We start from the raw sequence: 16472 nt of genomic DNA on the forward strand, positions 1-16472 counted from the left end.
AATATGTTTGACCCATTTCTGCTATTTATTGATACTGCTTAGGTAGGGGGCAATTGGAAATCATTCCAATAAAAACAGATTTTTTTAACAGAAGACTTAGGAAAAGAAAACCCCAAATCCAACATTATGTAAACTATGAGGATTGTACACTGGTTCTCACTCCTAACCTAGGCCCCTGGACAAGTGATATATACCTGTTTTGGATCAGGTTGTGTAATTGCCATTAGTACCACACACACATCTATCAGGCTGCGCATCCTGGTGAGCTGAGTTCCAGGTGTATTGTGTCCAGTGGCAGATTGGCTTGCTGCATTGTGCATTTCGTGGCTTGGGAGGAGAGCCCTTTTCCATAATGACCAAGCTGGTCAGTTTTTGTCAGTAGCATTGACCCTAAGCTTTTGGAGATTCCCAGGCCATTCTGAATGCATTGTCTTAGACTCGGTGAATTTTAGGCCATACTGCTACTGCAGCCCTGGAGTACTGCAAAAGCTCTGTGTTTAGTTGTCTGGCACTGACCACACATTACAGGAAGGCTAAACCATTTCATTAAGGTTGCTGTTGAAATTCTTAAACCAGGTAACCATGAACCATAGTTTGTAATCCTTGCCCACCCCAAACCTGTAGAAGGACTCGATTTTACTGCCACTGTGCCCATGAAACCATTAAAAATCAGTATCCATTTATGATCTTTGGCTCAGAGAGAGAATCTACTTGCCTGTAGATAGTGGGACCTGTTTTTGGGAAGCGTGGGGCCTGAAGCCATTGATATTGCAGAATTTGAGTTTTGTTTAAAAAGTTGCACTCTAAGATTGTATTTCTGCAGAGAAAAGCAAAAATGTGAAGTGTTTAAATCATAAGACTGGCTGGGTGACCCTAGGTACCTGTGCTGCTATTATATTGTGTTATCCAGAAGCAGCATGAACCTTTCAGGAATGGCCAATGTTTTCATCTGCCACTCAGAAATCTGTTGGCAGCAGTAAAGCTGTCAGCTAATCCCAACAGCTTAATGCTTTTATTGCTGCTGCTATTTGGGAGATCTCTCAGGAACACCAGAGTCAAATATTCTGGTTTGTTTTAGGGAAAATGACCCAGAGACAGGGCAGGCCACAAGGATATAAAGCTTTCTGTGACTTCTTTTGGGATACAGCCTCCTGTGTGGTCTTCTGAGTAGAGTTTTAGAGCTGGATCAAAACTATGACTGTGTGCTGCCTCGTAACCCATAAGTGTAGTTTTTATTAGCATTAGGATGCTAACTTCAACACTTGTTCTGTTACAGATGTTGCAATTCTCTGTGAAATTACAGCATTGCAAAATGCTTTCCTGTGGTAGTGAGAGGTGTGCAAAAACCATTTCCTTTTTTTGTCATGCATTTTTCCATTTACTTCAGAATGGAAGCCTCATGCTAGGTAATGCGTGGGCAACTGCATTTGAAGTGATAACTTTCTGGTTAGTTCTTTGGACATGTGCTTGGAACAGTTTTCTCTCAATGCCTTCGCCGGAGCACTGTCTAGGTATTTTCATGCTTCTTTTAAAGGGGCTGGATTTTTCCAGCTACCTGACACAAATTGTATGCTTTAATCATGTCCCTAAAACAAGTGTAATTGTATATCTTCAGTATTAAGCAAATTTTCTCAGCAAGGCAGGCACACTGAGCAATTGTCTTTCCCCACAACTTAAAAGTTAAAATATTAAAACAAGTGCTGTTGATAGTTGTGTGACGGTCTTTCAGAGTACCTGGATTATGTTATCAAGTTCGGGAGAGCCACCAACACATTCGGACTGTCATGGATACTGTCAGGAAATATCCTTATAAGGATCTTTCTCAGTCAGCCCACTAGATCTAAAACCAGAGAAATCATATTATCTTCATTCTGAAGCATAAAGGCCACTCAAATCCCACAGCTGTATTCCTCAGGGTTAACCTTTTTGTCTTGAGAAGTAACTGTTGTCTTTCTTGCAGCCCAGTTTAATGGAAATGAGAAACGGCAATCTTCCCCTTCACCCTCCAGTGACAGGCGTCGACAGCTGCGAGCACCAGGAGGTGGCTTCAAGCCCATCAAGCATGGCAGCCCAGAATTCTGTGGGATCCTGGGGGAAAGAGTGGACCCAACAATCCCACTGGAAAAGCAAATGTGAGTTAATGCGAAGATTGTTTTCTATGGAGACCTCTCTGTCTGCTGACGTGGGTCTGGTGGTTTGCGTTAGTGGTTGTCTGGGATGACCAAGACCCATTAACGTTTCTGAATGGATTAGTAAAGTAGCAGATTAGCAAATTTCTAATGTGGGCACAAATACCACTGTCTAAGTCAGTATCAGGAAACTGCTTGTAAGTGCTTGGGTGATGTGAAAAATGGAGTCCCCAAGCATATGTACCTTGTGTCCTTTGATATGCAAGGTGAAATGTAGGACGAGAATAAGACGCATTCCCTTTTATTTAGGGGCAGATCCAGATGGGGTGCAGTAGTGTGGTCGCACCCCACATTTTGCTGTGTTGCATGTAAGCTCTCAGTGCAGGGTCTACTTAGAGTTCCTGCTTTCTCACAGCACCAGCACCCAGAGGGTGTGAGCATTGCTGCAACTCTTCATGAGGTCATTTAGTCCACCTCTCTGCTCAAGGCAGAATCATTTCCTGCTAATCCAAGTATCCATCCAACTTGTTCTTGCAGATTCCACAGTTTCTCTAGGAAGCCTGTTTCAATGCTTGACCACCTTCATAGTGAGAAAATTCTTCCCAATCTCCAACCTAAATTTCTTTTGTTGCAGGTTTAGGCCATTGGTCCTAGTTCTGTCCCCATCAGCCACAGAGAAAAACCCATCTCCATCCTCATCCTGAATTCAGTGAGGAGAGGGCAGGATGGGAAGGGTGAACAGCAGCAGTTCACTTCCTAGTAAGAAAGTAGGGGCCCCAGCCAGGCCTCACCCCAATCAGCTGGTTTATTTCAGTGCTCGCTGTTTACCAGGGATATAGGTTTTCCATTTCCCACAGAAAAACAGAGTAAAACGTGGATTTCCCCCTTTACCAGACGAAACTGTAGATTTCTTATTTTAGTGGAGAAACCTGCAGATTTTGCAGTTTTGCAAAGAGCTCTCTGGAGGCAGGCGGAGTTCCAGTCTGCAGGGGGCTGGGAGGGAGCAGGAAGAGGATGGTCAGGCAGGGGGCACCATGTGCATGTATGTGCACATGCCCCCAGGCAGCCTGGAGAGCAGCTCCCACAGGTAAGTGGAGGGGGGTGGAGCAGGCAGGTTGAGGCCCCCATCACAGGGAGGGAGGACAAGCTGGGTCTGGGGCTGCCACCCAGCCAAGTATTACATGCAGCTCATTCAGGAAGTGGGGCAGGTGGGGGCCAGCTTTCCACCACTGGGCACACTCTTGAGTGGGCTGGGGGATCTGTGCACAAGGTGGGGGTGGGGGTGGGTGCGGGCCGCCCACTGCGGGGTCAGGCTTCTGCTCTGCTGCCCTCCCCCAGGGCTCCTCCCAGCAGGTGCAAGATGACACTGATGGGAACAGCAGGGCTGTGCACAAAATCTGCTTGCTGCTGCAAGCTCTGCACTGCTCCAGTGCACTGAAGGGCACACTCCTGCATCACCACCCCCACTGCTGCCGTGCACTCAGGGGATGCTTTGCCAGAGCAGCATGGAACTCGCAGCAGCAAGCAGCTTTCCTGCAAGGCCCCACTCTGCTCTGCAGTGCCAGGTCATACCCGCAGGGTTGCGGAGACCCTGGGTGATGGCATCAGGGTGGAAGCCCTAGCCTGTAGCAGGTAGTGCCCACATGTTCCCACCCCATGCATAGATCTGGGGGGCACACATCTCCTCTGTCTTCTGGAGAGTGTGTGCAGTGGCAGGGAGCCAGCCCCATCCCCAACTCAAGCCCACAGCGGGGGTGGGGGGAGGAGCTGGGCTCTTCTCTGTTGCAGCAGCCACCATCTCCTGCTGGGGACAGGGGGCATGGGGCTGTGGACCCCCATAGCCCTGGCAACTGGGGGCCCCCTCTGGCAGGGCTGGACTGGGGGGGCAGAGGGGTGTGGGTGGGGGGTGAAGGGCACCAGCAGGGCTGGGGGCTATGGGGGAAAGTGAGGGGCACGAGCAGGGTCAGGGGGCTGTGGTAGGGGGAGTGAGGGGTACCAGTTAAGGCCAGAGGGCTGTGGAGGGCCTTTCATTTTAATCCCAGACTTTGGGCGTTTTTATCAAAGAATTTGCAACTTTTTTATGAGGGAAAACCAGGATCCCTGCTCTTCACACACAGCTCTAGTAGGAGCCTGTGTTGCCCAGGTGGTGAGTTCAGAGCTCACTGCACATGCACATCTCAGCCAAAGTGCAGTAGAGGGGGTTTGCCTACCTCCCTCTTCCTATTCCTGGATCTGGTATTGCTTTGTGCTGTCTATCTTTTATTGAGTAAAATCCTCTTCCCTGTAATGAGCCAGTGCACCTACTCTAGTTCTCCATGGACAAACTCAGAAATGAGTGGGTAGTGAGCTACAATAACAGGGTTTGTAGTATGTGTCAGCACTGCAGATAAATGGAACCCACGTTGTGTCTTCAGTGGAATTATATGTGCTTGCATCAAGCCTGAATTGAGCCCAGACTCTAGAGTGTCTAATGTGCAGCATGGAAAAGGTTAGCATCAAGGATCTGGTTTATGTCCAGTGAACTCAAAGTTTAGTTTTCTGTTGATTTTAGTGGGAAGGGAATCAGGTCCTTAATGCTTGGATAGAAATAGGTTATTATTATCCTCTGAATAGTCCTCACAAACCTGTCAGTATGTATTTTTTTTTCCAGAGTCCCTTGTTGGTATCCTTAGGAGACCTGCACTTCTAGAGCCACTCCCTTCACATGCCTTTCCTCTGCCACACTTGCAGAATGCCATTTCACTGCTGCTTGATCACATCATTGACATTTTGAGTCTTGACCTTTAAATGTATATAGAGCTGACATTTTAAGGAAGAGACACCCCCAATGTAAGCAAAATAAATATCTCATCTGAGAGTTCAGACCTAGCTAAGAATGCCCCTGCTGCAATAAATTCCCTAGTCAGCTTGGAAACCTCAGCTGCCTTGAGTGACTCATTCATATGATCTCATACTATGCAGAGTAATGAACTGCTGATACATAGTCAATGGCTTCCCTGAAGCCACCTCAGGAATATTTGTCTTGGATATAGAGACATAATATTCTGTTAATGATTCTTCCGTCTCCTTACGCCTGTCAACATTTAAAACCAAATTTCCCTGTTCTTTACCCCACAGTTGAGGCAGTGATTGTAACCCTGCATCTGTCTCCCAAAATGGATTCTTCCTACAAGCACATGTGCCCTTGAGCTAGCCAAGGATGCATCAAGACCCATCACTAGAGGTCTTCTTAATTCTTCCAATGCTGAGCCAGGGAGAAGTGTGCCGAGTATCTCCCCGAAGATTTCTGTTTAACCTTTTCTTGAAAACTCCAGTGAAGGACATTCCCTAGTAAACTCCATAAGGGAACCAGCTCCATTGTTTTACGACCTTTACAGTTAAAAGAAAAATGTTGTTTTCCCTCTCCCTCTCCTTCTTCCCCCCTCCCCCCCCCCCCCCAATTTCCAAACTAAACTTCTTTGCTGCAAATGAAGCTGGTGTTTTCTTGTCCTTCCTTCCGTGTTTGTGATCAACACATGCTCTCTGTTCTCTTGATAACCACTTAGGGATTTAAAGACTGTTAGCACCTCTTCCATCAGTTGTCTTTTTTCTAAATCAAGCAAACCCAATTCCTTTAGCTTTTCCTCATAGGCCATGTTGTCTAAACGTATTATCTGTCTCATTGCTCTCTGCTGCATTCTTTCCAGTCTGTTGAAACCTTTCTTAAAGTGAGGTGCAAAATTGGACACAGTATTCTAACCAAGGCCTCCATAGAATGTCAGACAGAGCTGAGTAGTTGCCTTCAGTGTCTTTCTTACAATACATCCCAGCATGAAAACTGCTTCGTGCAGCAGCAGCGTGTCTTTGTTAACTCTTACTCAGTTAGTGATCTAGTATGAGCTGGATCCTTTTCTACTGGAGGTCTGTCTTGGCAGAGATTCCCCATTTTGTACTTGATTTCTCCTTTGTTAGCACTTTGCACTTTATTTTCACTGTTGTTGATTTCAGGCCATCTCTGATTTGTCAAGAATATTTTGAATTTTGATCCTGTCCTCCAGTATTCTTGTTACCCTGCTCCCACACAGTTTGGTGCCATTTGCAGTAGTTTTTAAAGCCTACTCTCTATTCTGTCATCAGTTGTTTCAGTGACAGTATTGAATAGACTGGAACCCAGGACATACCTGTTTGGGGACCCCAGTTGAGGTGTTGTCCCCCACTGTTTGATGAACAAACTTTTGATTTTGCCTCTTTAAGAGTGAATGTGCCCCCATCTGTAGGTGATCCCATCTGGGCAGTGCTGCATAAGCCTCTGTTGAGAATATCTTGTGGGACAGTGTCACCAGCCTTACTAAAATAAACAGATGTCACATGCTACTTCCCCCCCATATCTGCTATCCTGTCAAAGAAGATGAGAGTATTTTGAAGTAGCCTGTTCTTGACAAATATATATGGGCTGTTTTTATCACTGTGTTATCTTCTAGGTACCTGAAAATTGTTTATTTAAAAATCTTTCTGAGACTTGAAGAGTAGCCCTAACACATTCCTAAAACTCAAAAGACTGTCCCATGTCCTGCTACATTACCCAGATGTCAACAGAAAAGATAGATGAAGTCTCTGATTCCTACTAGATCCTGTCCTTTAGGTTCTCATCTGCTACTTCCCCTCCAGATGAGATCATCGTACTAACACTTATTTTGAGATCACGTCTGAGGTTTTTCCCCTGTGTTATCTTCACCCGGAAACATTTAGCAGGCCTGCCCCTCAACTCTCCTAAAAACTTCAGAGCTAGTATATATTTCTTGATATATAAGACACCACCTTTGTCCCTGATCTCCCTGCTTGTTCTTCCCAGGTAAGCCATACCCTCCTCTAACAGCATCCCAACCCTGTGATTTATCCCATTGAGTTTTGGGTGTGGACAGAAGTAACTTTTGAAATGTTTTCAAGTGAAACATTTTAAAATGAAAATGATTCAACTTAGGGGCCTACTATGCAGCCCCTGTGTTGCTCCCCTGGCTGAAATGTTTCAAAACTGCCACAGCTGTCTGCAGCCACAGCTTTCTTGCTATGGGACACTAGATGAGATGGAGGATGTCCCCGGAGGGGTAGAAGTGGCTATGGCAGGGGCTCCCTGGTTCTCCGTCACCAGCATTCTCTCTTTCTAGCCCTGATTCCCTCTTCCTCCCACGGGAGTGGGGAGGCAGAGGGGATGGGACTGGAGAACCTACCTTGCAGAAGTGGTTCCCTGGCCCCGTTGTCTCCTGGCCCCGGCCCATTTACCTCTCTGCTCCCCCTCTTACTGGAGGGGGCAGGTATAGGGGGCTGAGGCTGGAGAGTCAAGTATTGGCAGAAGTGTTTGGCCATGAGTACTAGAGCATCTGGGACCAAAGAATGGGAGTCACTAAGCCTGCAGACTGTCCACCCTGTACTTCCTTTCTCTCCCCTGGTTTCTCCTATCCCCACCTATTCGCAATAAGAACTGAAACACTTTGAAATAGCACCTCATGTAAAGATGTATTCTGAAGTGCTTGAGCTGCTTTTGGAACATTTCAAAGAGCTTGTATTGTACATTTGTACAGCTGACCCTCTGAAATGTTTCAGTTGTTATTTCTGTCCATAGCTTGTGATTTCAATTATGTCATAGCTCTGGTGGTATACTAAGAGCTCTAGTTCCTATTCCCCATGCTCTTGGCATGTATTTTCAGGGCATTCCCAATGCTCAGCAGGTTGCCCATGGTTTTTCCTCCTGTCTCTGACTGGCCCATGTATTGCTTTCTTTCCTTCACGGAATCTGTAATGGCTGGAAGGGAAAAACTTGACAATTTGTGTCCTTGTCTTGACAAAAATAACTTGAAAGCTTTTCACTTAGCTGTTTTGTCTCTCCAGCCACTAGCAGCCTGTGTGCTTTTAGAGGGACCCCCCCACCACCACACACACTCACAGGATAGGTCACCTCCTGAATTTGTGACTTTCTCCAACCCTTCAGCTGCCTGCAATCTGTGGTCTTTTAAGAAGAACTGTTCTGCTTTAACTCTAAAGTGCTTCTCATCCCTTCCTCCTGTAGACATTATGTCTAGATCTTGAGTTTAGACCAGGGGTTGGCAATATTTTTGGGTAGAGTGCCAAAAATACCCGCAACCTCAATTTGTAAGATGTTGGCGTGCCAGGGGTGGTTGGCAGGGGAACCGCAAGGGGCCCAATCCTTGTTGTGGCAGCACATCTCCAGCCCCTTCCCTGCCCTCCGTTCCGAGGTACGTGCCAAGCAGAATGCTTTTGCATGCCACACTCTGGCACCTGTCCTGGGGGGTTGCGTACCCCTGGCTTAGATCATTCATCAGGCTCCTGTGTTTGGGGCAGGCCCATGTTTGTCACGAGCACACGAGAGAGATATTGCCAACTTCTTATCTAGCTGCCTTTGGCCCTCTGGCCTGGTGACCAAATATCCTTTCAGTGGGCTGACAGAGAGCAGCCTTTCACTGGAGGCCAAAGCAAGGCTTGAAAATAACACTGCTGAGCTTGTAGCAAAATATCTTCATTGCTCTGCACCTTCCCAGTTCACACGCTGACAGCCAGTATGTGACCCATCCTAGACACAATGCACCATTTCCACAACCAGTTGCCTACCACTGGAAAAATGGCTCCAGCAATACAGAAAAATCACCCTGATGCATTCACCAGCTAGCTCATTCCCTTCAGTCTCTAGTAGCACATCTTCAGCTCTTAGAATCACTTGAATTCCCTCCCGAGAAATATCCTTCACTTTATGGAAAAAAGTTTTGTCTGGTAACTTTCGTCATTGTGTCTCATTGCTTTCCATGATTTCTTTTACCTTTTTTATAGAATACAGTTAAGTCACTGAATATACTGTGTCCTTATCTCTCCATCTCTTCAGCTGATAAATTAATGTATTCCATTTGAGGAGACTTGCTGGATGTAACCAAACAGGGTGAGGTGATTCAATTTTAAGACTACCACAAACTGCTTAGTGCAGTGCACAAGATTTTACTTGCAGCCTTATATGAATGGGCTAACATTGTGAGCACAGTGTTGTCTAGAGCCAAAATGCATCTCTGCCGAGGGAATTTCTCCAGCAATGTATTTGTTCAGCACTGGTTAATTAGAACAACTCCCTTCGTAAAGGAAGTTATTGGGGAAGTATGTTTAAAACAAATAAAAGGAAACACTTTTCCACAAGGAATTTAACAATTCACAGCATTTAAGGCCAAGTAATATTTGTTGTTTAGACTTGGGAGGAAGAGAATACTTCTATTTTATGCTTTGGGGTGTCAGCTGATAACTGCAAGAGTGAGAAAAAGAATCTCTCCTACAAAAGTGTGGCATCACTAACCAAGCATGTTAATGGGCCTGCTGAAAGGGGTAGGGTCCACTTTCCTCTTAAACATTGGTTCATGGATTACTGGATATGCAAGCTGATCCAGCCCAATAAATTCTAGGGGAACCATTCCCCGTTAAAGATCCGCTTGTAAATAAAGAAGGGCCAGTTTCTGTCTCCCTTCCTTCCTTTCACAGTATCACTGAGAAGTTTTCAGAACCGGTCTTCATCACTTTGTTCTCATTAGAGGAACTGGTACAATGTGTTACCTAGTGGGTTAAATAAAGGCACTCTGAATATTCTCAGGCATGTTTCAAAAGACCTTCTTTGTTTTAGCTGCTCCTGTTGAGGAAAAGGGCACGCCTGTTTGTGTTTCTGATTTTTTTTTCCCCATGCTTTCCTGCATTTCATGTCATAAAATCTGTCACTTTCTTAGCAGTTCTGATACTTTTATTCAGTTTCCCCCTTTTACAAATACATAGTTAGAATAGCTCAATTATTTAACATAACTATAGGCTCATTTTGAGGGGAAGAAGGGAAAAAAATGCGTGTTTGAAGATAAAACAGGGGTTTGGGTTTTTTGGGGGTTTTTTTACAGCTCTTGTCTATTGCAGGATTAAGGCAGATTTATTACATTTTTCTCATGATGTCATCTGATTAATTGTTATTACACATTGCACTCAATGGGAAGCTTCATGTACATTCCTCTAATGCAGTCACATATGTTCTGATTTAAGCGTCTCCTTTATGTGAAACGCAACAGCAGGCATCATCTCACGCAGTAATGGCAACTTTATGTAACATGAGCAATATATTTTATTAGAGTTAGTTGTTCTTGAGGTGTTAATCACTACAGCACATGAAAACATTTGTTTAGGTGAATAGTTTTTGAGGCGAATATCCGTTTATTTATGTCTTAATTTCTCTGTCTATTTTTCTAGATGGTATCATGGAGCAATCAGTCGGACAGATGCAGAAAACCTGTTACGGTTGTGTAAAGAATGTAGCTACCTTGTAAGGAATAGTCAAACAAGCAAGCATGACTATTCTCTATCGTTGAAGTAAGTACAATATGATGAAACATGGTGAACATAACTTACAAACCAGCAGTTTTCTTTTCTTTCTTTCTTTTTTTTTTTTTTTGCAGTAGAAATCAGTCACTTTTGTTGCACAAGTAATGCTTGATAAAGGACCCAAAGGAATTTTAGAATACTGCCTGTCAGCTTGTATTATGTCTGGTGACAGTTCCTAGACGTGGTGTTATACTCCTGGGATGTTAAAGGAATTTTATTCTCTGTTTGGTGCTCTTTTAACAAAATACACTTGATCTTTTCCAGCTTCTGTCTTTAAAACGCTCCTGCTCCTTTTGTTTTGTTCCAGCCATTAATAGACACCCTGTTTCTTGCTCTCTCCTCTTTTCTGGGAAAGGCTCCTTCTGCACAGAAATAAGCCATATAGGGGCAAGCTGTGGTGACGTCCTAAATGAGAGAGGCTGTTCCTGTCAGAGAGCACAGTCAAGGCTGACAGAACTTCAAAATAAAGAAATTATCTTTTTTGTTCTAGTCTCTCCCACCCTTGGATTTGAAAACTCTCCTCTTTCTGGTTTGGTCACCTGGCCAAAACCTGTATGTTTTGAAGGTCAGCTTCTCATGTGTCCCCTAGTGCTTGGGCATTCATGTTCTGTGCACGCAAATGTTAGGAGAGTTGTTCTCCCCATATACATTTTCTTGGAAGGAAAGTAGACTGATATGGATCAGCTCTAAATGATTGCCTGCTAGGCTGGCCTTCCATCTTCATTTCAGTGCTTCACATTGCTCAGCCTTTACACCAGCTTTTATACCAGTTTCCTCAGGACTGTGCCTAAAGACTCAATCCTACTCCATGATGAGGGTGTCAGTTTCAAAATTACTCTAGATTTGCACATATAAATAGACCACATCCATACATACAAGTTGAGTAGTCAGAAGCCCATTTAAAACCTCTTGCCACTTTAAAACAACAGGCCAGGCAGACAGCTGGTATAGGAAAGAATAGTCCCATTGACCTGTTTTCTTAGTTTTGGTTTCACTCCTGTTGCCTGGAGCACAGCTATGCCACTTTGCTCAGACAGAGGATCTGGTCCTGCAGATTAAGCATGTCTTGCTGTAGTATTACAATCCAGGTGAACCTACTCTTGTATCACCCTTCTGACACACGCATACTTGCACGATGAGTTCTTTCTGCTGCATGCAGTGGCCCTCTTTGAATAGTTGGCCACCAGCTTATCTAAAAGCAACGCCCTACTCCAGTCTTCTGCTATAGCTCATCTGATAGTCATGAATTCTTTGGTTGCAGTGATTCCTCTAGTTCATTGAGGACTGCTGAGCAAATGCCATGTGGCTCTCTTGGTTTTAAGTGCGTTTAAATTCTATCTTTCACAGCTCCTGTGACCAGAAGTGAGCACTTCGAATATGCAGTTGAATTATGCCTTTCGCAGACTAGATGCTGCAATTCTTGTACCAGCCCCAAAATTTACAGTTCAGTTAGAATGCATTTCTTAGAAAGAGATGTCTAGTTTTGCTTTAAAGCCTCCAGGTGACTGTAAACCTACACGACCTGTTCAGCAGTGATGACACTTTGGGAAATGTTTGCATCTTTGTTTCCTGTTTGACATTTTCTGATTTGAACTTCTTGCCATTCCATCTTGCCTTTCTTTTGCTTGTTACATTAGCAATCCTTCTTCAGTGAGGAACCAGCACTTCATGTACATAGTCAATCTTAGTTTCAAAATCACTTTCTGACTTTTGCTTTAGTAATCCTAGACCAGTGCTTCTCAAACTTACACTGAAGGCACCCTTTGTTAGACTGAAGGCATGCCTCAGAAAATGCCAACTGTTAGCTTCCCCATGGTTTTCACTACAGAAAATAACAGTGCAATTCTACCATTGCAGAGACCTCAGAAAAACAAAACAGGTCAGAATGTTTTTACCACTGAATTCCTTTTTGAAATCTCTGAGTTTATCTTATGAATCACACTTGCACCTCTCAAATTGCGTGACACCCCACAGCACCCTTGAAATGATCCTCAAGGCACCCTAGGATGCCCTGACACCCTGGCTGTGAATTACTGGCTTAGAGTGATTAAAGAAATGCCCTGTGCCATTATAAGCTGCATTTTTCACACCCTAGATCATTTTTGTAGATTTTCTTATGGCTGTTTCTAGCATAGTTTGATAGTGTGGGCACCAGGATTTGACCTAATATTTCATTAAGTATCTCTCTAGTGCTATAAACAGAATAGGAGCACTTGCCTGCTTCCTCTCCATGTTCTCCTTGTAGTACGTCCTATTTATACCATTAGCCTTCTTTGCTTTAGTATCACTCCTGGAGCTTATGCCCAGTTGCTTACATACCAATGGCCACTAAGGGTGACCTTCCACTCCATTCCTGTCATAGTAGCATGTAGGTCTGGCCATTTTTGTTCTTCTGAGTGTAAAAAACGCCACTTAGGAACAGGTTGGCATTTTGTTCCTAGCTACATAGTGCTATACATGTGGATGAGGATGTGCTGCTACATAGGCACACAGACTGAGCATGTGCAGTAGCATCCAGGGCCCTTATAGGTACCCTTTGTGGATGCATAATGACCTTAGATGCCCAGAAGTGAAGTTGGCCAAAACTCCTGAGTTCTAGGACATCTGCCCCACCCTCCCACTCCCCCAAGTGGTTTAAACCTGCATGTTTCTGACTTCCAAGCTCAAAACCCTAACTACCACACCGCAGGTCAGACATCATTCACTGTCTTCTCTGGTGTTCCTTCTGAAGTTGAGCCACTAACAGAGTCCTTGCTTTAAAAAAAAAGAAAAAAGAATTAAGAAAAAGAAATGGTTAAAGACTAGCACAGGGCAAAAGCTTCTGCCTCAACACAGAGCCCTCTCCCTTCCAGGCCAGCAGCTACCTCATTGAGCTGTATTCCTTCTTGTTCTCTTCCTTTTGCCCCATATATCTCCCATGACTCCTTTGCATATCTACCCAGGGGGCAAGCTTCAGAAAGCGTGCCAAAAAAGGGATTGGATAAGGGCTGAACTGTGGTGTTAGGGAAGCCAAACATGGGTTCAAACTCCCCTGGATGAAAGCTTTAGTTAAAGCACCTGCACTGCCATTTTGAATCACAGGGATGCTGATACATGAGATGGGGAAGCTGACTGGAGCATGGTAATTCCACACTCCAACAAATTCAATTAATGAAGTCTGCTCTGACATGGCTGTAATTACAGCATGTCAGAGCAGCCTTGTAGCGTGTCTGTGGGCACCCTTAGATGGCCAGTTTAGAATGCCACCCTAAGTTCTTTGCAGAGTTATTTATTTGCAGGATAGTCTCTTACCACCCTGTAAACGTAACAACGTCATCTTCTTCCAAGATGTAGGACCATCTGCACCACTGTATTGAAATGTAGGTTGCATAATGGGAGGAAGGCAAATCCAGCTTGCTCGCCTGGGAGACCTGTCTCGCAGTTGCTTACTCCCTATTTACTACTTCATCAAAACTGTCATTTGCAAACTTCCTTTGTGATTATATCTTTCAGCATTTCAAAACATCTGATCACTGCTCAAATCCATTTGCCTTGCCTTTATCCATTTGATTAGGTATTGCATGTATAATAATTAATTGATGCCTTCATATCACCTTATCACGGATGAAGATGACTGTCTTAACCAAATTAACCTTTGTATTTCAATTGATGAGCTTTGCTGTCTGGAGATGAAGAAAAATGTTCCTGGATGACTCAGTTCTTATTCACACTTTTTCCTTTAAGTATTTCCATCTAATTAGCTTTGCTTACAACTATTTTTAACTTGGGGAAGTTGGCCCCATTAAAATCCAAAATACATACTACTATTTGGGGTTGCATTCTGTTTGTGCAACACTCTTGTAACCAGGTCAGAAGGATCACCCACACCTCCGCAAGTCTTAACCTTAAACTCCTGTGAGTAGTCTGTCTGCATCAGTAATATCAATGCTATGTATTCCTGTATCCTCATTAATGTTTATCTCACTGAACCTCCTGCTTCCTTCATCCTTTTTGTTGCAGAGTGGGAAAAAAAGTGCATGCTTTTAGAGTGTTTTACCCTGTTCCATCTCTATTATTGAACTTCCTCTGTATTTGGCAGTTGCTCTGCATTTCCATCGAGTATTTGTTGCTATCCCTGACAGTTTTTAGTGCTTCATCCTAATTTAGCACTTTCTGACCTCCTGGTTTTAGTTTCTCCTTTGGTTCTACCCCTACAGAGCTTTGCTCCAGTAGATACCCATCTGTGGTGTTTTTGCTTGGAGCAATTAAGAATTTCCTAGATAACTGGTGCTTTCCAGTTCTTACTTTCCAACAAATATCTAAGTAAATTTACATCCCGTGTGAATGCAGGACCAAGATGATACTGTTCTTGGAGTTCTGTAGCAGCTTCCTGTGGCTTTGGTAGTCTGGGCATACATTTAACAGGTAACTGTCCTTTCTCTTTCCTTATCTTCTGTTAACCAACATCTGTTACTGTCCTAGATGGTGATCCTGTATTGAGAAATTTGGGTTATGTCTGCCTGGAGCCCCCTTGGCTTCTTCGAGCCACTGAGTTGGGTGCAGGGCATCAGGCCTACTTTTGCGGCTCCTAACACAGAGCTATTGGTGGCCATATACTGGAGCGATGCTACTGAAAGGTGGAATGCTAGACTCCATCCAGACAAGGTTCTTTGGGTAAATCTGATATCTTTTATTAGACCAACTCAAATAGTTGGAAAAATTCTTTGCAAACTTTTGGGTACAAATACCCTTCGTCAGGCTGAGGAAGCGTCTGCAGTTGGTATGTGCTCTTCCTGGATGGAATGAATAGGCTTCATCCATGTTTTCTGTCACTGTCTCTCACCTTAGCTCACAGTTATGATGTTACTTCTGGGCAAATAAAGTTACTCACATATATACATTTTCGCACCATGGTAACTTGAGAACTGATTCTCTGCTGGTCAGTGATTTTCATCAGCGAGTAATTTTCCCCCCATCAAAGACCATGTAGGACAAGTGGGTTTTCTCTGTTCCCTTCATTTATTTAAAAAAATGCAAATGAGGCTTAGGCATCATTCTCTTGGCAGGTTATCAGAGGGGTAAATGCATGTATGCCCCAGCTGTAGCATGTGCGTGTAATACTGACCAAATAGGAGCCTTTTGTTAAGTACTGTGCACTAGTCATTCTGCCACCATAAAACCAAAAGCTATTGGCATGTTTCACTGCACAATTTCAAGGCCTGCTGACATGTAGGAATGTTGCTAACAGTTACGACAGAAAGAACAAGGCCGGGATTTTGGAGGATGCTCAATATTTTTTTTTTCTTCCCGTTAGTAAATGGGTCCAAACATATGCGTGTCTGGGGATAAAGTAAGTTACTCTGGTTGAGTCTTTTGGATGCTGTTATAATATAAATCCAGAATATATATGCTATCTATAAATTAGGTAGAGGGCTGAAACTATCAACTTTGAAGTAGCACTTTAAATTTAATTTTAATGCTCTGGTTATATATGTGTAAATGGGGAAATACCAACTCCCATCAAGGCTTGTTTAAGTGTGTTTAGTATCCTAGTATAAAGCAATATGGTAACTAATGATTACTGCAGTTATGCAATAAAACTGCAGTACACATAACATACTCCCACTCATCGTGCATAATTTATTTTATTATGGAGATGTACCCTCTTAAATTGTTTTGACTTTATAAGGAAAAAAAAAGGAGAAGGAAAGCCAAGCTCTGCTGTGTAGCTGACACATTACAGTGTAATCTGTGATGGCTCTGCTGAACTGGTAGGTTGCAGCTGGTATATACTGTCAGGGAGCAGCTGCTATGCTGGAGTAGTTAAAGTCCAATTTTAGGGCTGTCCTCTGGCTTTGTGGTATATTGAACTCCATTCCTCTGCACTTCCTTAGGTTGGCTCTGCAGTGTCCCTCTGTATGGGCAGTGTCCACCCTGCTCCACCAAGGAGCTGCCTCTCATTAATGGCTTTGCAGGAGC

General features: G+C 44.0%; 1 protein-coding gene across 1 annotated transcript in view; it reads left to right on the top strand.

Moving 5' to 3' along the window:
• The window catches only part of SHB (SH2 domain containing adaptor protein B), a 169874-nt gene that overhangs the window by 119766 nt on the left and 33636 nt on the right, over positions 1 to 16472 (top strand). Inside the window, exons 4-5 of the mRNA XM_090039082.1 lie at positions 1961 to 2132; positions 10383 to 10502. Coding sequence (XP_089895208.1) covers positions 1961 to 2132; positions 10383 to 10502 — 292 coding nt within the window. The remainder of the gene's footprint in view (positions 1 to 1960; positions 2133 to 10382; positions 10503 to 16472) is intronic.

Source organism: Crocodylus siamensis, chromosome 3, assembly GCF_052110815.1.
Source record: "Crocodylus siamensis isolate JL-2025a chromosome 3, ASM5211081v1, whole genome shotgun sequence".
Lineage (NCBI taxonomy): Eukaryota > Metazoa > Chordata > Crocodylia > Crocodylidae > Crocodylus > Crocodylus siamensis.